The sequence below is a fragment of the Micrasema longulum genome, unplaced genomic scaffold (assembly GCF_059751315.1).
Source record: "Micrasema longulum isolate JH-2025_06_02 unplaced genomic scaffold, ASM5975131v1 h1tg000280l, whole genome shotgun sequence".
In the NCBI taxonomy this organism is placed as follows: Eukaryota; Metazoa; Arthropoda; class Insecta; order Trichoptera; family Brachycentridae; genus Micrasema; species Micrasema longulum.
This window is the reverse complement of record NW_028277484.1, coordinates 207318-228632: the sequence shown is the minus strand read 5'-3', so window position 1 is coordinate 228632 and position 21315 is coordinate 207318. Positions and strand designations below refer to the sequence as shown.

The 21315-nt window shown below is 35.1% G+C and overlaps 2 protein-coding genes across 4 annotated transcripts in view; both read right to left on the bottom strand.

Moving 5' to 3' along the window:
* Window positions 1-1067, bottom strand: part of kl-2 (dynein heavy chain 2, axonemal kl-2) — a 73143-nt gene extending 72076 nt beyond the window's left edge. Inside the window, exon 1 of the mRNA XM_088224347.1 lies at window positions 888-1067. Within this exon, the coding sequence (XP_088080473.1) occupies window positions 888-960 (73 nt within the window). The 5' untranslated portion in view covers window positions 961-1067. The remainder of the gene's footprint in view (window positions 1-887) is intronic.
* A 4400-nt stretch (window positions 1068-5467) lies between these two features.
* Window positions 5468-21315, bottom strand: part of Msp300 (Muscle-specific protein 300 kDa) — a 170428-nt gene continuing 154580 nt past the window's right edge. Inside the window, exons 34-41 of one of the 3 annotated variants that reach the window (XM_088224344.1) lie at window positions 14803-15048; window positions 12143-14506; window positions 11427-12058; window positions 11082-11120; window positions 10320-10943; window positions 8721-8850; window positions 7555-7619; window positions 5610-6906 (exon numbers count right to left, since the gene is read on the bottom strand). In XM_088224344.1, the coding sequence (XP_088080470.1) occupies window positions 6693-6906; window positions 7555-7619; window positions 8721-8850; window positions 10320-10943; window positions 11082-11120; window positions 11427-12058; window positions 12143-14506; window positions 14803-15048 (4314 nt within the window). In that variant the 3' untranslated portion in view covers window positions 5610-6692. Of the gene's footprint in view, window positions 6907-7554; window positions 7620-8720; window positions 8863-10319; window positions 10944-11081; window positions 11121-11426; window positions 12059-12142; window positions 14507-14802; window positions 15049-21315 lie in introns of all 3 variants that reach the window. The other 2 variants (XM_088224345.1, XM_088224346.1) reach the window with 2 other exon arrangements.

Here is a 21315-nt window from a genome sequence, read left to right as displayed (position 1 = left end):
AACGTTTATTGATACGTTTTTATGACGTCCGCCTCGACGTGTGTTCAAGCGGTGATCGCGTTTGCCTACGATTATATTCACTGTAAGGTTGACATGAAAAATGTATTAAAATATGTTGTTATACGGCAATATTATTAATTACAAAGTTCCTAATATAGCACCAGAGCGCAGAGGTGCGAATAAATTCTTCATGTCAACCTTACGGGGAAACAAATCTTAGGCAAACGCGCTTACCACTTGATCACACGAGGTTGACGTCATAAAACCGTGATAAAAGTTTGTAGCTACTGTACAAGGAATTCGCCCAGAATGTATTTTCAGAAATTGGGAATAATGTTAAAAATTTAATGTTTTACTTATTAAATATTTATAGGTAACGGATTTTTATAACCATCAATGCATAAAAAACACGTTTTCTTTCATCATTTTCACATACAAAACGGCTCGCAGTTGGCGCCACGTCACTTTGACGTCACCAGTCATGCCCGCTTAGTGCGCTTTTGACAAAATTACGTACAAGTATGACTCGGTAACGTAAAACGTGCCGTCAGTCCCGTAGGGGGCGCGATACGTCTCGTTTTTAGGTAATTCAAAATATGCATATTTCAAACCATTTTAGAAAATTCATCCGACGCGCGTCGCACGTAAAAAATAAAAATACTCTTACCATCGTAATTTTTTGTATAAAAAAGGTGAAAAGACCATATTATCATACATTAAACTCTTGCCCGATGGTGCATAAGGCGCTGCATTGATATAATTAAATTTGGCGTAATTCAGATCACTATTGCGCTGTGCCAGTCCGTGAATTATTGCAGTGCAGAAGTACACATATGTAGATGTTTGAATAAATTAGAAGTCCATTATTTATTATTAGTATTACATACCCCGTTCTTCTTCAGAGTTGTAACTTAAATCATCGCTCCAGGCGACTTTCACCCGCTGTGGTTTTTCAGCCATTTTCTTTTTATTAATACTCAATAGTTCAGCTTCATTGCATGCAGTCGTTTATTCATCAATAATTAACTAAATACAAATATTATATGGAACAAGTTACTAATGCTCGTAGCTGCGTCAGGCGTTGTTGAGAAATATATGAATATCGACCAAATATACCGCGTAGCGCCCTCTTTTTAAAATTAAGAAGGAAATGTTAGAATATAAGCTTGTTTCAAAAAACATTTCTTACTTATAAGATATGCTTTGACATTTTACACGTGAAAAAGTTAGAACTTACTTTTATAAATAATGGATATGGCAAGTTTAGTATCTACCCATAAATATTTCTTCTTCTTCTCGACTCCCACGTCTTGGAATCTTGGACTATATTTAAATGTCCACGTTACATGCGTACGTACCTACCACAGCCTACCTAGTTACTTGTTTTATACTTAAATTATTATTTTATTAAAAAAAAATAATCATTTGCGTTCATATAATTTACCCAAATATTTCAATTTTGGGGCCGTTTTCAACGTGTAAAATAACTTACTATTATAAAATGGGAATCAAGTTGGGGTAAAGTGGGGTGGTGGGTAGTTAATTTCAACCTCGGTCCTCTGATCCACGCGTCCGCAACACTAGCCACGGGAACACAGCCCGATTCAAACTATGCTTAGTTGTGGTCCCGTGGCTAGGTTGCGGACAAACGGATCAGAGGACCTACCGCAACTTGATTTTCATTTTCTGACCGTGAGTAAATCATAACGCAAATATTTATTCTACCTTACCTCTTCCCAGTTCACCCAAGGTCGGCCCTTCTGGTGCGCAGTCTCCAAGTCTTTCTGTTTTGTGTCATCTCACTGGTCAGCTACTTTTCCCTTCAGATCCCTCTCAATATTGGTCCACCACGTGGCTTGTGGACGACCTCGTGCTCTCGCTTGTCTGGGGATAAAATATCTAGCGCAAGTCTTACCACGTTACGTATTCCGACGGGAAGTAAAAATTTATCTTCAATTTTATCTACAGAGTAAAATTAAGTTTTCTGTATGAAAAATTGAATATTTTTACAATTTTTTTTTCTATACATGTTCAATTACCGGTTACCGACGAAGATATTTTGAATTTTCATACAAATATACACACTTTTTTAAAAAGGAATAACCCGCTAAGCCTCTATTTTAAGGCTTGTCAGCAGGTGGGATAGAGGAGATATGGAAGGAGGTAATGAAAAATACACAACACTCAGACCAATTGAGAAAAAAATATTTCTTCGATTTTTTTCTTGCAACTAGCGGGAATCGAACCCGCGACGCAAGTATCACAGTTGGCCGTCTTACCAACTGAACCACGGCGCCTGTCTTTCGTACATAAATATCGATATTAGTTTATACCGTCTCCAGTATATACCGATGAAGATAGCCGTTCATAATCGAGGCCCACGTGATCGTCATTTCGTCTGTTCACGTGTCCGTACCGTAGAATATTTATTTTTAAAAAAACTATCCCAGAATGGCCTGGATTCCGCCTACCCCAAGGTTGGAGTTGCTGCCGCTGTCCAGAACATCCCGGTTGAATCAAAAGGTCTCGAAATATAAGGGAAAGGACTGATATAGGACAATTAATTTTGTGTTGTTTTTTATAAAATATAAACCCATATAAAAAAACTATTAATTCAATTATTCTTTACTATAAATGTGTGTATGTATGTTTCAGGATCAATTCTTTTTTTCTACCAATTTTTTGTGAGTAAGAAAAAATGTATTATGCATTATATTTATATTTGTGAATTAGCTTCCGCTATCCAAAATTATATCCTACCAATATTTTGATTTGATCTTTTCATGGCATTATTTCGTTATTAAAAAAACGTACGTACGGTGGCGACCGACGCCGACGCGACGTGACAGATGTCTTAAGTTTTGGATGGATTTCAAATATCATATACATATTAATAATTTACATTTTCTTAAATGAAAAGTACGGAAGAAAGGAATTCTTATTTGTTTTTTTTGCACCAAAACAGGCCAGGACGCCCAATTACAGTATTGATTTACAGCACAGAACACCCAGGCACGCGAAAACTCACATTTAATTTGTGTATTCTTACTGGGAATCGAACACGCACGAGTCAAGCGTCTTAACCACTACACCATGGAGGCCGCCAATTTATGTAAAAGTATATAGTTTTAGTTAAGTATAATTTAAATCCTAATTCCTATTTGATTTGTGTTCGTATTCGCGCAAAGGAACCCAGTTTTTTTTTCATTCAATAATTATTTTTGTGGTACACACTTACTAACCTGTTATTACCATCACTCAAAAAGCCATTGATTTGTTTGATTGTGTTCATACATTTTCAGTAGGTAGGAAAGATAGATTTCTTAACATATTTTTTTAAGGCAATTCATACTTAAAATAATGATTTCTGCCAAGGATAAAATATGTGGCATTAGGAATATGACTGTTTAACTCTTGTGTGGCTGTGATGTCACACTAGTATTTACTTTATACGATACAAGGTTCATATCTCTATTATTTTTTTTAATGATGAAGTTGTATTTTTCGTAATCATCAAATCAACATTTTCACACCGGATTTGGAACGTGAAATTTGTATACTATTCTGAATTTTAATACAAAAAAATATTTATCCTTGCTGCGCGAAAAATGAATGTGACGCCGATACAGCAATACCTCTGTATAAGAGAGAGCACGAAGACAGAATTCGTAACTAGTTCTGTGGCCGGTGTTTGTGTGAGAGATTCAGTCGGTTATTGACAGTGATGGGGGATGATGCACGCATGTAAGATGACCGGCGTATTTATGATTTTAAATTTATTTTGCTATAACAGGGCTAAATTATATATGCTTATTTTTTGTTATGGGAAAAGGATTTTATTGAACAGTATATCTCCATGTTTTTTTTAATGTCCGAACTTAATAATATTCTGTCTCTTGCTTGTGGTAACACGATGTTACATCACCGCGCGCTAAGGAATTATTGATCACAGTCTTTTAAGAGTTAATGTAAAAAATTAAAAAATGCAAAAAAATTAGGTAGGTAGCACAAGTAACTGCAATTTATTAAGTTAACATTGCATTCATATATCAGCTAATATTTTTACACTAAGGTATTTTCATTACTTAGTTTATACTAATTTGATAAATTGTGTTACTCACATATACATTTAACGAAGTCTTTTTGACGTTTTTCAAGTTAAAAAATAAAAGTAATCATCAACATTACCTTATTCAAATCTAAGGATGAAGGCACTGTAAAAAAAATACTCTTCTACGGAACACGATAATTTATTCCACAAACGCAAAATCAATCATCTGTCCTGTTGCCAATCTTGACATCAATTTGACAATCTCATATTGAACATTAAAGGATTCAACCCAAGACATTATGTATAGGTAGCCAAACGCACTATCTACTACACTTTTCCACCGCAGTATCATTGAATGCTGATTTTAGCAAATAAGAGCCTATTAAGTACTACTTTTTTGTATTATTACAAAAACTTTGAATTAAGTGCAGTTTTTAAAGTTACTCAGAAATTAAGGAATTGCCTTTTTAGATTTTTAATTTTGAGTTGAAAGTTCAAATCTGACTCGTTCAAACTTAAATTCTGCATTTTAGGTCAAAACTTTTGTAGCTTCCATTAATGTTACGAAGCTGATTATTTTATGCGTTAAAGTACTATTTGAAAAAAACCAATTACAAAAAAAAACCTGAAAAACCTTCCAGAAATTAAAAACTGATCAGGTTGAAAATTTTCAAAAACTCATTTAAAAAAATCATAACTCGAAAACTACACAAAATCGCGAAACATACCCGGGGTGATTGGATGCCCCTCAATGTGAGGCACATACATTTTACCTTTGGACGTCACTTCTTCGGCCATTTCTCTTCACGCATATCCACTACACCACGGGGGCTGCCGATTTAATATGTTCATTTTATTAACTATACACAGCAGTACCCAAATAATATTTTTAGATTCGATTGAAAAGTTTTTTTATTTGAAATAGGTAGTTATGTACCTACCTACACCACCATATCACAACAGGTCAGGAGGCCCAATTACAGGGATGAATTACAACAAAGAACTCCCAGGCTTGAGAAAAATTACATTTTTTTTGTGTTCTCACCGGGAATCGAACCCGGAACCTTCCGTGTGTAAGCAAGCATCTTAACCACAACACCACGGAGCCCGTCTTATGAAGGAATCCCACCTGTATTGGAAATATTACTAACACCTAGAATTTAGTTGACCATACCTTTTATTACTGTTAAAATATTTGTAGAATAATCTTAAAATAATACTATTCATATTCCTATCATTATTATAATGTCCCTATCCGCAACCAGTGGTGCATAGGGCACTGCATTGGCACTCCAATTTTGCAGCATATTTACATATTTTTTTACACGGAAGGTTAGGTTTATCAACCTTACAATGTCTTCCTTGAAGTGGCATAAGATATTTGAAAATAAAATAAAACAACAATTTTTTAAAAGATTTATTGCGTAATATTATCGGTTATCGAAATACAGAACATTCCACACCTTAAAAGCTCTTTTATATAAAAATACAATGACTACGTCATGTAGCTATTAAGGGCGATTATAACAAGCAAATAATTTCTCAATAAAATGTAATATTTCAGCTTAAGTAACAAAAACGTTATCAATAGGCATGTATATAAGTCACTTAAAATTTGTGCAGTTTTAAAATGTTTAACCTAAGGCGAGAAATAATAAACAATCTACTCTATTTCAATAATATACATAAATATTTTACTCAAATGTTAATAAAATATAAAAGGGAAAACATAACCAAAATATTATGTAATTTAAAAAGGGAGAAAAGTTAGTAATGTTTCAAGAATTAACTCATTAACATACATATTTGTGTATTTAACACAAATTAGCACCATGTTCCGGACAAAACACTAAGAATAAACTACAAATTAATGTGTCAATGCAAGGTGTATTAAGGTCGGGAGACTACTTAATACACATTGATTGACAAACGAGGGTGCGTGATTGGAGGCAGAATTATACTTTGGAGAGTAAAATACAATTACGCCTTATCACGCCAAACTTTGTCGGTCGGTCCGGTCTGTGGAGAGTCAGACCAGACAAGGATGGAGAGAGGAGGTGCCAGGGGTGGGTGTTCCACTCCCCACGACTGGCGAACCTCCTTTCTCTACTTAAAATAAATCTCAAGAAATTATACAAACAATAAAAATAAGTTTGTGAATCAAATCATAAAAAATGTTCGAGTATTAGCGATTTCTGAATCGTCGTCTCTCGACGATATCGATTGGAAGTCGTCATGTTGGTGTTCTTAAAACTAATGTATGGCTAAGTACAAAGTCGCTTCACGATACATAAATATATCTTTCTTATTTGTCGCGAGCGGTGCGTATAAAAATTTTACCAACGTGGGTCGGTATTCGTACAAAAAGGTATCGATAATTTTTCTCGTCCGCAGCATAAATGCGAATACAACGAACGAAATCGTAAGAGGAAAAACTGACGCAACAAGGAACTTGATAAAAATGTAACAGAACCCTATAAACTAACCGAGTCGACTTTTGGTCGCATAATATACATTTTTACACGTTTCGAAATCAGATTTACACAACGAGAAAATAAAGAGAACAACTTTCGGAAACGTAACGAATGGAATGGCACCACGAAGCATCTTTGTCGGATTTAGGACTGGGGAGGAATGGAGCTCAGACGGGAGGAGGGCCGTTGCGGTAGACGAGCATGGGCTCAAAGCTGGTGGCGAGGTTGTTAGTGACGGCGCACATGTCCTCCCGGTGGCCGGGGGCCAGGGCGGCAGCCCCCAGTAGGAGGAGCAGTAGCGCCTGGAAGGGAAGCGACGCTCGCACAACGCGGCCCAGGAAGCGACAGCCGCGACGCAGCACACCGGTGTCTACGTCATCTCTGCAACAACAAACCCTTCCTGTTACTTTTTGCCAAACTTACATTCATCTCATATTCAAGCAACATGGAAGAAAAAAACAGGAGTTTTTATGACTAGCTCCTATTTTAAATAATTTAATTGCCATTTTATGAGACAGTAAAATCATGCTTTTATTAGATTAAACATAGATTAATAGACTCTAGGGTCATAATTTTTCTCACACTGAATCTTTTTAGCATATAAGAAATCATACACTTTATATAGGTACTGGCATTATATAACAATTGGACAGTTGTATTCATGTAAAAATTGTTGCTTTGTTAGGAAATTTCGTTAAATGAAGATTAAATTATACAAAAAATATTTTGTAGCGAAAGGAGGTGGAATAATCATAAATAATACTCAGGAAAATAGCAAAAGAAACAGATTATATAAGTTTGCAAATTATATAATAGATACACATAACTTTACAAGGAATGAAGTAAATGTTAATAAAATAATGAAGTTGATTATAAGAAATGATCAAGGATAGTAAGGTATGATGATAGAAGGCACCGGATCAGGAAAACATGCTGAAAATAATGTTAGGAGATAAGTGTTAATCACAAAATATTGAAGCATGCACAATAAGCTTTAGGAAAACGTGGAGTCAGAATCAAGATATTTACGTTTGTTCATCAGTTTGCAGGGGCTGGCTTCCCGTAAGGCCGCTAGGTCCGGAGTGTTCCAGAAGCTATGAAAAATCAAATCAAAATAAGGTGCAATATACTATAAAAGCAAAATTTGCCCAATAAATAAAACACAGTACTTAATATCAAAAACTACCAACAGCACAAAACTATTTTTAACCCAAACGTTTAAATAAATACAATATTCCCAATTTTATTACAGACAAATAGAAAAGAGTTTTCTCAAGAACTCACCAAAATAAGGAAAAATTAAAATATTTTATCTCCAGAGAAAACCCTTTTTACAATTATTACTTGTCAGGTTTGTTTCATTTACTAAACATTTACCATCAAACCATTACTGTATTCTACCGAGGTGAGTCTGCAAATTATGTGCGATTTTTTATTGAAAAATACAACTTATTATTATTAGCATTGATAAAATAAATATATATATATTTATATACCTAATGCCAATTAAAGCTAATATCCTACAAAAGCAAAATAATTCATTACAATAATTAAAATACAGAATAACAATGAAACCTTAATGAGAATGTAATATATTTTTCAATGGATATACATATTGTATAATCTCTCATTTAAACAAAATAAATATTTATTATAATATTTCAACATCGATCGAAACGATCGAAAATCGATATCAAGTTGGAGTAGAGTGGGTTCGAACCTCAGGCCTCTGATCCGTGAGTCAGCAACACTACTTAGGGTACCATAGCCCGATCACATATCTCTTTCGAAAGATTTACTTCATAAAATATGTATATAATTATTTCTAATGTACATTTGTACTGTGGTAATTTTTGTATAAAAACTGTATTAAAACTATCACAAAATCTGAAAATTGTTGATTAATATTCAATTTTTATTGTTCATTGACAATTCTTGATGGAATTTCATTGTAATCAGGCAATAACTTATATTTTCATATAAGTTATAAATTAAAATACTCGTTTGATCAATAGTTTATTGTTATGAAAAATATTATATATTTTATACTAAAATAATATTGTATTTACGTGTGAATTTTTTTAAAAATAAAAAGATAGCGAACAAGGACTTTTTAATTTAATCGAGTGACATTAATAGTGGAATTTCTTGAATACAATGCGATTGTATTTAGTGTTAAAGAAAATATTTCTTACGTTTCTGGAGAGGGCGGAGAGGGTGGAGTCCTGGGCGGGGGTGGCGTGGCCGAGGACGGCTCCGAGCTTCAGGACGTACACGGCCGTGAGGCGGCGCAGCGACTGCAGGCGGAGTCGGAGCTCCGTCAGTCTGCATACCAGACTGCGTATTAACATTGGGACACTATGATGAATGATGAAATGAAAGCCCGATGAAAAGCGTGCAAAACCAACCATACTTTACTAAGCAACACTTAATACTTTGATAAATAATATCTTCTAGCTAATAAGCGCGACAATCTCCACCTTAGAACAGGCTGCGCCATGTAAGATGGAGACTAACCTGACCAGGGGACACTTTACATTAATGTTTAAATGCTCTAGTGTTATATAGATTCCCTGGTAATAAATATGTATGTACATATGTATATGGAATAAATTTATGAATAAAAAATACATTAAATAAGCAATGTATCACTGATCTGGTGAAACAATGACGCAACTGTAATTAATGAATTTTTAGGATAGTGGAAAAACTATTTATAATGAGGAAATTCAGTGATACGGGAAATTGGATATAAAAAATGTTTTCTTATATGCGGTAAAAATTAAAGCATTTAATTATACGGCTAAGTTTATTGAAAATGTATGAAAAAAAAAAAAACAAACTACTTTGAACGATGACGTCACTAGTTCTTCCGAATCAACCAATAATAGAGTGTTGTGATAGGTTTACGGAAAGCAAACTTACCAATCAACAGAACTGAACAAATAGAACTTGTGACGTCACACGCGGAGTAATTTAAAAATGTCAAAAATCATAGTGCTGATAATACAATACATAAAAATAATTTTAGCTTAGTTTCATAGTCCGTTAACAAATAAAAATATTTAAATAAACCACCGAACTTCCTCATTGATTTTTAAAAAAGTAGATGAATTTTGTTGATAATAGTTACTTTTGACGTAAACACAGGTCAAGTGTAAATAGTTTTAACTGGCACAAATCCGAATGAAGAAGTGTGAAAATTTATCAACGATTTTTTTTTAAAGAATTTTTAAATTATGTGGAAAACATTAATATTCAAACAATGACATAACTGCCACATTGCATCCAGGAATGGTCTCACACTTATTTCATTTTTATCTGTATACAGGCATTTATTTAGAAAATAATAACATTTGTGCATCAAAATATCATGAATTTGCAGTTGCATCATTCATTAAACAAATAACAAAACAATTTATAATGATCGTGCAACTATTTACAAATAAATTTCAGCAATACCGCCCATCATAGACAAGCTAGTTACATGTTTATAAGAACGTTAGAATGCAATTAACATAAATAAAATTATAAATATCTGAGTTTGATAAATAAAATAAAGTAATTCAAATAAAATTTTAATAATTACATATAAATTGCTGCTTATAACATATATTATGTATGAAGATGTAATTTACACACAAAATATGGAAGGACAACACTAATGAAACAGTTGAAAGAATGGTGAATAAAATCATCATTATATGAAAATTATGCGAAACATGTTATTATTTGTACACGTACAAGTTTCTTCAATTGTATAAAAATTATGTTTCAAGAAGATGTTTACTCACTTTTTACAGATGGTGGTAGATCCATCGGGAGCATCATCCGAGCGAAGTAACTGGTCGGCTGATTCCTGCAGGCTTACTACTCGGGGCTCGCAGTGTTCTAATTCTGCGTGCAAATCAGTAAACTTGCGGAACTTGGCGGTAATAATTGCCCTCTCAGCTGTCAGGTCTACTGGCTCCGAGGATCTGATGATGGCCTCTGTTTTTTCTAGCCACCTGCAGAGTTCCTCTATGGTTTTGTGGAACTCCTGATTGCCCATCAGGGATGTTTGCAGTTTAGTTTGCCACTTGGCAGCATTCTTACACACTGCGTCCCACCGAGAGTTGATGGTTTCCAATCGGCCTCTGAGGCGATCCGCCCTTTCCATATCCTCCGTGTGGTCAGCCAGATGTACTCCGACAATATTAAGGGATACTATTATAGTTTTGTGACTGTCGAGGTCGAGTAAGAATTCTCTGTGATCTTGGATTATATCTTCCAGTGGTTCAATATTGGATGGCAAAGAATTTTGCGAGCTCTGAGTGCCTTCGGCAAATTGTAGCCATTGCTCTAATCTCCATAGATCATTATCTAACTGGTTCCAATTCCGTTGTGAGCAAAGTGGACACGTTAAGCGACCAGCCTCGCTAAAAGTAAATTCAAGTATGGTCAGTGAACATAATATAATTTTGAATTTGTGCGATAATTAAACCAAGAAAAAAATATGTATGTATTTATTAATTAAGCTAAAAATTAGAGGAAAAAACAAAACCACAAGAACTTACTGTTCGCAGCTAAAGGAGTAAGCATCAATGTAGACAGACCTGAGCAGAAAAGAGGAAGCACACCATAATCATAAACCCATGCATAGTTAATTCATAAAGGAAAATTAATTTTAATAAAGAAATTAAAAATTAATAATGTGAATGAGTCGTAATTACATGCTTTTGAAATATCAAAAGTAAAATAAGCGAAAAAAATATTAGAGCAAATTGGCTTTAGAAATAGGGATTGGCAAACACCGGAAGTATAATATGACACATTTGTTTAGAAAAAACAACATTAAAATGAGACAAAGTATTATTAAAATTGATACAAGATGTTTATAGAAGTTATAAAACAAGACATACCTGAGACTTCTGATGTGCTGCTCACGCTTCTTGGCAAGTAATAAAAGTTTCTCATATCTTTCCACAAGAATAGCAACTTGGTTGACCTGAGCTTCGTCTTCGTTGCAATCGCATTCCATCAAGAGTACTCCACTAAGATGTTTAATCAATTCTACGCTGGATTGACAATTAGCAGATAGTTTGGAGATTGTGGTGCCTAAATTAACATGTTCTGGACTAGCTTGTTGAGGCTCTGGGGTGGATACGATAGCATCCAGGTTGTCGAGATTTTTAATGCATTCTGTTATTGCCGTAGTCAATTCAAACAAAAATGCATCTTTAGAAGTCAATGATGTCATTCTCGATAAAGGTGATAATGTGTCCACTTGAATGGCTGAATCTTGTTCAAACTTCAATGTTTCTACTTGAACACTTTCGTCAACTTCTCTCTGTGGCCTATTGATTTGCTGTTCTATTTCAAGTTTCAGTTGAGTAATTCTCAACTGAATATCTTTCCAAAGTAATTGATATTCATCAATCATTTCCTGAATATCTTTCTGTTCTTCTTTTGTGCTTCTTTGCATGAGAACTAGACCCAACTGGTCAGCATTTTGTAATAGTTCATTGTAGGATTGTAGCTCATTGTCGATATTCTGAAAATAAATAAAGTTTTATGAAGATTTCACTAGAATGAAAGAAAATGTTACAAAAGTCTTTTTAAATATAAATAAAGTTACCTCGAGCTGCTGTTTTTGGTGTTTTATATTTTGCCGTCTAGGAAGATGCTGAATCTGAGTAAGATGTACATCTACTTGTGTTAATCCCACAACTGCCTTGCCATGAGCATCTACAAACTTTCTGTGCATGGCAGTATCCTGGCGCAATAATCCTAATAAACTGATTGCATTTGGTATTAAATTGTTCCATCTTATGATCATCGATCTGACTTTGGATATTAGATTTTTTAAGTTTTCTGGTTCCAAACCACTGGATTTCACTAGTTTGGAATATGTGTGTTCTAGTATTTGTAATGCTGGATTTCTCGATTTGATGTTCTCTATTAGAGCTTCTATATTTGAAATAGTTTCTGGAATACGGTCGGATGGAAGGTTCTCAATTGAATTTTCAATTTCTTGAAGAGATTTTTCTTGTCTCTGCAACCATGCTTCTTCATCATTACTCAATTTAATAAGTTCACGAAGAAGTGACCAAATAGATACAATTCTGCGTTTCCTTTCGGTTGATTGTTCACAAACTATTTTCCATCTTCTTTCAACATTCTCAGTTGCCAACTTGAGGTTTTGAGTGTCGAAATTTGCATTCCAAGTGTCAACATCATTAAGTAGGAGTTCATATAAGTTTAAGACATCGCCAATTTCTTCACTTTCTTCCTCGATTGCGGCCTGCAGTTTATCATGATCTTCCAAATTTTTGTCAAAAACTTCCTTTGAAAATGATTCTACATGTAAGGGTTTCCATAATTGAGATTCAGTTTGAGAAAGCCATTCTCTTATTTTGGATAGTCTAATTTCAAGTTGCAGGATAGTTTGCAAAAGGTCTCTTACCTTTTTGGTTCTTGTGTTTCCTACCTGCTTTAGACGGTTCCATTTTTCATTAACAGTATCAACTTTCTTTTGAATGATGTTTTGTTGGTCTGGATCATCTTGACCATAAGAGCTGATTAGTTCCAATCCAGTATTTGTTATCCATTTCACTTCAGGTTCCTTAAGAACCATATCTGATTTAAGATCACATTCCAGTTTATGAAGAAGATCTTCAGGTTTTAATCCCTTGCTGAAACCAAGTTTACTTTCTTTATCCAATCTAGATTCCAAATCAGATATCCAGATTAGGAATCTCGAGTGTCGGGAATCGAACAATAGATTCATTTCTAACTTCTCCTCTAACTGGTGAATCAAAACAGATAATTGATGATCCAAATCTGCTTGCAGTTGGCGTAATATCCAAATACGTTGGCTAATAGTTTTATTGTCTTGCGGACTTACACAATCCTTCAGCTGTTCCTGAATGACGGTTAAATTATCCAAATCCTTAACCAACGTACCCATATTTTTTCTATACTCGCGCAACTTATCTAACAGGTCTTTTGTTTCAGATCGCGATTTTGGAAGTCCTTCAACTGTTTGGGGTACTGCTTTTTGCGTGTTTGATAAAACAGTTTGCAATGTAGACACTTGAGAATCATAATCAGAAATCAAAATAATGATTCTGTTTATGTAATCTTTCCACGTATGCAGTCCAGCTTGCAAATTTTCTATTCTTTTAACAATGCCTGTGTATTCGATTCTGATAGACGCAGCCAAAGGATCTTCGCAAAATCCTAAAAGATTTTTCTGTTGGGTAAGTAGATCATTAGCTTGAGTCTGGCCTAGTGGTATTTTATCTATTAAGAATTGGATACGGTGAATAATTTTAGGAACTCTGCGCATGTGAATATATCGAAGTTGTAACTTTTCCCTTTCTCTCTCCATGTCTTTAAGCCACTGTAATAATTTGGCTTGATCTGTTCTATATTTATCCCACGCTGATATTCTATCACTTATTTCACCATGGCGATCCATAATTCTGGACAGTGTTTCATTATGGAGATTAGTCAGAGAACTAAATTGTTCCATCAGCGCATTATTGGTAAGCTCCAACTTCTCCTCTTTGTTGGTATCTTCATTTTTAGAAAGAAGAACAGATTTTTGTGTGGTAAGAAGATTTTGATGTATTTCGCAAAGATGTTTTTGTTCTTTTAGATTATGATAATCTTCAGGAATAGTACCAGAGAGGAACGACTGCACATGGTACAGATACTCTTGCCAGAGCCGAAGGGCAGCGACGCCATCTTGACTTCGGACTAATTGCGAAGAAAGTCTGTGGTACTGCTGGAATGTTTCGCGGAACACTGTCTGCCAGAGCTCCAGGATTTCCACTATCGATGTTTCCGTTTTAACGGATGGCCTTACATCGAAGGAGTTTTCTTTCGCGTCCTGAATTTGCGTTTCTGACTTGCCCAGCGCCAACAGATGGTTACGCAAGGCGACAAGTTGTTCTTCGGTATTTTTCCCGTTCGTTTCTTCCACCGTCGTGAGGCTCTGAAAACATTAAAACGATTAAATTAGCGGAACGGTTCATTCTCAATATTGCGCAAGATATTCCGTACACTAATACTTTCGCGTCCCAAGGTCACGACCAGGGCTGATTATCTCCCTCGACCCATCCCCTAACGGCGCTAGAGCACGAAACACTCCGGCGTAACAAAACAATTAACGAAATTCAACTCGAAACTTTAACGATACGTTTAGATTAGCGACTTCAAAAGTAATTTAACATCAATCAAACTCGGGAAGGAAATAATAATTTTAGTTGTGTTATCGTCGCGGCGAGTTACCTCTTGCACCGTGTTCAGGAAGTCCCTGGCGCGGCGCAGCTCGGCGCGGCGCGCGGCGCGGCCCTCGGCGGCGGCGGCCAGCGTGGCCAGCGAGGCGCGCACGTCCTCCAGGCGGCTCCCCAGCGCGGCCAGCTCGCCGCGCAGAGGCGCGGCCGCCTCCAGCCCCACGTCGGCCGCTATGCGCGCCACCAGCGACTTCAGCTCGCCCAGCCTCTCGCGGTGCACCGCCAGCGACTCCTCGCATACCTGGAACCGATGGATATATTCTTTTATGGATCTTTGACAAAAAGTAACGTATCATAAGATAAATTATTAGACCCCTTACAGGGCACTGAACGCTGAATAAACACCTTGCTAGAGTGAACATTTCTCAAACTTCTAGATTTAGATTCTGCCGTGCAGATGATGAAACGCCCTACACACATTCTATGTCAATGTGGTGCACAAAAACTTCGGGGAATCAACCGGCGGCGGCGGTCAAACTTGAGGATGTTAGAGCGCTCGCCCCCTACCTAATAGCCCGACACTTTCAGAATGTGGGCTTGGAGGAGGAGATTTAGCATTATGAGAACCTCGCTCTACTAAAGGGGTACTAGCAAAGGTTGGCTTTCGACCTAATGAGGCTTGACCGAAACCAAGTGAGGGTTGTCACTAGAGCCCTTACAAGGCACTGCAGACTGAATAAACGGGGACCCCTCACTTATTAGCAATGTCCCCTATGTAAAAAAATGGAATAAAACAGAATGGAACGTTTTACAAAATGTTGTCGGCAGAGCACTAGCCAACAGATCAATAAGCGCATGCATTCAGACAAAACCCATCGAATTATATAAAGGATGTGTAGTGTGATGTAATGTGGCAGCAATAACCTATCGCTCACGTTCCAAAGGGACCAAAGACGGGAGTTTCCAATAATTAATCTCAGATCATATCGATGATTGATGATTTAAAGAAAAAAAACATTCTAAAACTAAATGAAGGCGGGATTTTTTAAGCCTCCACTCGTTCACGAGTGATTTTTAAATGAATGCAGTTAATAGTAACAGTAAAAATTTAAACAATTTTTATAACAACAGGAAAATATTTGAGAACAATGTAAGAATTCGCAAAATAAGCAGTACCGTGATACTTCAAAACGACGAGGAAGTTCAGTGCTACGGGAAATTGGATATAAAAAATATTTTCTTATACGCGGTAAAAATTCATCCATCATCATATTTTTTCTAAAGTTTTGTTTATTCAGAAAAACAACAGCAATACAAAAAAATATACACAACATTATAAAAGAACAAAATAAATCCAAATCTGTTTTCCACATAAATACAATTATAAAAATCCAGTTCAGTTAGATATTAATGCATGTAGAAGTGCATGTGTGGGAGTTTTTGTGTGTGAGGATGCGTGGATAAGTGAGTGGAGTGTGGTTTAGGTAGGTATGTGATATGTGTGCGAGTGTATATGGGTGTGAGGGTGGGTTTATTGACAGGGTGAGTGTGTGTTTGATATGAAAGAATAGAAACATCTTAAATTTATAATGTAAAAATATTTTTTTATAAAGAAACAGATTTATTTTCAAATAACAGTTTTTTAATGGTACATAGGGCACTGCATTGGTAAATCGCAGCGTATCTTAATCATTTTTGGTACACGAAGGTAAGATGATCAGTCTTACGCTATTATCGGTAGAAATTAGAGCATTTAATTGCGCGGCGAATTTTCTCGAAAATGCATGAAGACATTAATAAAAATTAACTACGTCAGAAGTTCTATCGAATCAACAAATGATTTAAAGGGTATCGAACTTGCGGCGTCACGGGCGGAGTAATTAAAAAAATACAAAACTTTGAAAAATAATAGCGCTAATAATACGATACATAAAAGTAAAAAATTGGTTTAGTTTGATAGTCTATTGACAAACAAAAACACCACCGAACTAGTTGAAAATGAAATCGTAGTACTAAACAACATAACACAACACAGGAAAATCGTGCAGTGTGTTTATATAATTACTCAGTGGGCACATACGACATACGGCAGTTATGAGTGTCGGGTACGTCAGTACGAAGTGCAAGCATTCTTCGAAACAATTCCATTATCAAGCAAATATTCGTACATGGAAACTTGGCTGGAAATAGTTTAGCCGGTTAGCGTGAAGCGTGCCAGCGTGCCGGCGTGCCGACGTGCCGGCGTGCGCCTCACTTGCAGCCAGTGGCGTAGTGTGGCACTAAGCTAATGTTCGGGGTCCGATCACTTATGTACGATCGAGTCGTTTCTAAGCTAGCGGTCACTGACTTGGAGTGGAAGAAATCAAAATTACATTGTCAGATTATGGGCCAGTTTTCGTATCGCGGACAACCAACCAGTGTTCTGAGGTTCGCTTCCCGTTTAGATTGCCACATGACTGTCGTTGCCGCAGTCATTGAAATATTAATACATAAATAGTGTAGCGAGAGATTTTTTTGAAAAATATATGTAAATCAAAACACGTAGTACTTATTAGTATAGTTGGTACGCATATTATTTATATTTTTATATATTTCATTGCTTTATATCGTTTTTTATTATATATTATACTATATTATTTATGTTTAAGTAACATGTATTCTTGGCACATATATATATATATACTTTATATTTGTAAAATAACGATTTTTAATTTCTTACATTTGATTAGCTAGGCATTTATAATTAAGTAGTTTTAGTTTTTCTCTTTTATGTTATTGTTTTATTAGTAAAGGACTACTTATTTATTTATTATATATATACGGCCTAAGCCAATTACAACAGTTATATGAAGAAACATAAATGTAGGAAACTGAACAAAAATAACATAAAACTATTTACCAAAGACAAACAAGGGCAAAACAATAATTGTATACAATATATTAAAAAAAAACGAAAGACCAAAAACTTTAAGCTAAACCATGCCAATCCAACTTCATCCCACACTGTTTAGTCCCGAAGAGATCTACGAAAAGCCGGAAGGTCTATCCCAAAAAATATTATTTGCTAAATTATGCTCTAAAGATAAAAAATCTCCATCTTAGAACAGGCTGAGCCATGTTAGATGGAGACTATCATAAACACAGAACACTCCGTTTTCATTTTACATGAATTAGTTTTATATAGATTCCCTGTTAAAGTATGTATACTAATTTTTTGCAGTAAATTTATAAAATAAAATAAATAAATAGACCCGCCATAGAGTAAAGTATTTTAAAAAGCAGTGACACGAAAACGTATCCATAGTTGCTAAGTTGTTTTTTTTTACCAGGGCTGCATTCAACGATTATGTATATCGTCGCTTAAGCGGCAACATGACCAATCTCATGTTTTTTACCAGATTGAGATAAGTATGTAAAAAGCTTTGTAGCCTTCTGAATCGATCTGCATACTCAGTTTTGACAAACTCCCACTAGAGGCGCCACCAATCGACTCATATTAACATGACATATATTTTTTTTCTAGACAACATGACGTATATCTTATTCAGTTTTTCGACTCTCCTGTAAAGTGCTAAAAAATGAGATAGGTCATGTTGCCGCATAAGTGACGACATGCTACCAACAATTGGAGGATATTCGTTTTTGGTATGTAAAAAAGTTTATATTTTAACGTAAAACAATCAACATTTGTTTTTTTGTGGATCCCAATCATATTATTTTATTAAATTCCTTATAATTTCTACTCATTTATTTATTTTCATAGGATTTTAAAGAATGCAAAAATAATATTAACTTACGCTTATTATATTTTTAAAAAGTATTCGTATCAGCGCACCCCTGTAAGTAAAAAGAGCTTCGCGATTTCGCCGCCAGGCGTAGCTTGACGTTTACAAAAAATAATATTTACATTTGAATATTAATTATTTTGAGCTTTGTTAATCACTCGATTGAATGAATGAAAAGTTACACAATCCTTTTTACAATGTTTATCAGAAAGGTTTTTACACGCTTTCATAAAACAAGCGGGCATTTTGGTTTCGATTCTAAACGTCACGCCTGGCCGGCGGCTGCCAAAGAACTACTAAATACGCGTCGGGCATGACTGAGCGTTTGGGCAGGAGTTAAGTGTCATTATTTTTTTATGGATCAGGGCATGTATGTCAATGGCTGCAGTCATTTTATATTTATGACGAAATATTTTCAGTGAAAATAATAAAAAACATAATTATTTTGGTAAATTTTAAGTTTGTTCTGAAATCTAGTACTAGTCTAGAAAATTATAAAAAAAGAATCTATGAATTACGGAAAGGAAAAGCTCTAGTAATGATTTAACAAAAATGTATTATTATCGTGTCATGCAAAGCATGTCCTAAAAAGTCCGAATAATCGTCGTGCGTGCATGAGAAGATGGATGAATGTAGGAGAGGAAGCGAGGTCTGTATGTAATGACATAGTAATGTGGCGTTCTATCCTCTCTGCCTAGCCCCGCGAGGGAGCTGCGTGATAGTTTGTGTTTCGTTTGTTTATCGTGTTATGGAAGTTACTTATTACTGTGGAATAAATAACATATCTACGAAATTATTTTTTTACCTACATTCGCCGTGTCACATTATTTGGATATAAACCGCCGTAAAATCGGTAAAGCAAAAAAGTAATCCGTTCATCGGTGTAATCACAGTCATCATTAATGTATCTGGTCAACTCTGTTTGGATGGTTTTAATGTTCTCGGTTCGATGGCCCTAATCGGAATGTTCCTACAGATGTTTATGATGTGTATATATGATCTACATAATGTGCGTGTGAGAGAGTTCTCGTTAGCGCCAGATAATTTAAAATGCGTTACATAGACTGGCCTACTTTTGGAAAATAGTTAGGAAATCGTTAAATTAACAGAATACGCATAATGACTCCATAAAAACCCAAATGTAACAACTAACATAACCAAAAAATAACATGTTTTTTTCAAATCACTTTAAATCATATATGGCCACTCAACGATTTTGCATAGTATAAAAGTAGAGTTTTATTTAAAACAAACGTCCCGTCGTTGGCTGGATCGTTTGAATAATATTATTTATTTAGACCCGGAAACTTTACAATACATAGGTATGTAATAAAACAAAAATAAGACGGAAAAAAATTGTGTTACCTGCAATTTTATCAAATTAAAAATAAAAATGTTTTACTTCAGTTTTAGTTCCTTTCCGACTGGGGCAATCGTAACACCGAAAAGAAAATTTGAACTTACGAAATCACAACAGACGGAGTAATAAAATGTAGGTACATATAAAAAACTTACATTTCAGAAAATGGCTTTATATTATGCTGTAATAAAATATTATTACTAGATAAACAAACGTAAACAAGAAAACAGTCTGATACGTGCTTACAAAGTTGTACGGAATCAATATTCGTTCCCAATTGTAACTAATTGAAATGTAAATATCCATACTAATATTATGAACGCGAAAGTATGTTTGTTTGTTTGTGTTTCCTTCACGTCTCAGCGGAGCGACCGATTGATATATTTTTTGCATAGGGATAGCCAGATAGGTGAAAAGTAAAATAGGAGACTTATTTTTCATCCCGAATTAAAAGAAAATTACAATGAGAAAAATGTATAATGTATCGACAGTGAGAAAAATTATTTGAAAATGAGTGGGAAATTAGGCGGAATATCAAAAATAATGAATTCTTTAAATTTATATAATTGACTTGCTTAATCTATGGTTGCCAAATTGGCTTGCTTTTCGTTTCAGTTTTGTAGAAGGATTTTGGATTTGTGAACAGAATAACGATGCTACATCACAATAGACCAATGGATCATGGTATTTCTTTCATAGCGATATTTGGAAGACCAAGCTACTTTCAACTTTCAATCCCGATTAAATATATCTGATAAACGATACAACTAATTAATGACCTAAATAATTTCTCCATGATACCACGTGAGCGAAGCCGCGGGCAAAAGCTAGAATTATTATAAATGCGAAAGTGTTTCCTTCACGTCACAACGAAGAGACTGAACGACTTGATTTTTTCCATAGAGATAGCTGAAGAGGTAAAAAGTGAAGTAAGCGGCTTATAACTCGAAAAGAACATATTGTTCCCTCGGAAAAATTCTAAGTGGAACAATGAATTATTCTTTCACTTCGCAACGGAGCAACCGATTGACGTAATTATTTGCAAAAGAATAGCCGGAGAGCTGACAAGTGTCATATGCTACTTTTCATGCGAGAAAAATATTTTTTTTTAGGGAAAACTCTGAATGGAAAATGAATTCTTAGTGGAAAATGAATTCATATTAAAACAGAATAAGGATGCTAATTCGCCTTAGACTAACGAATCGTCGTTTTTTTGCATAGCGATAGTTGAAGGCCCGTCAATCGATACAGGCTACTCATTATCCGGAAAAAAACAAATCGTGAATTTTTTTATTGTTTGACGACAAAATTAATTTATGAAATAAATTCTTCGTAATACCACGCGAGCGAAAGCGCGGGTAAAAGCTTGAACGAATATATTTACAGTATAAACAATACGTACGTACTTACAATACGATGGCTG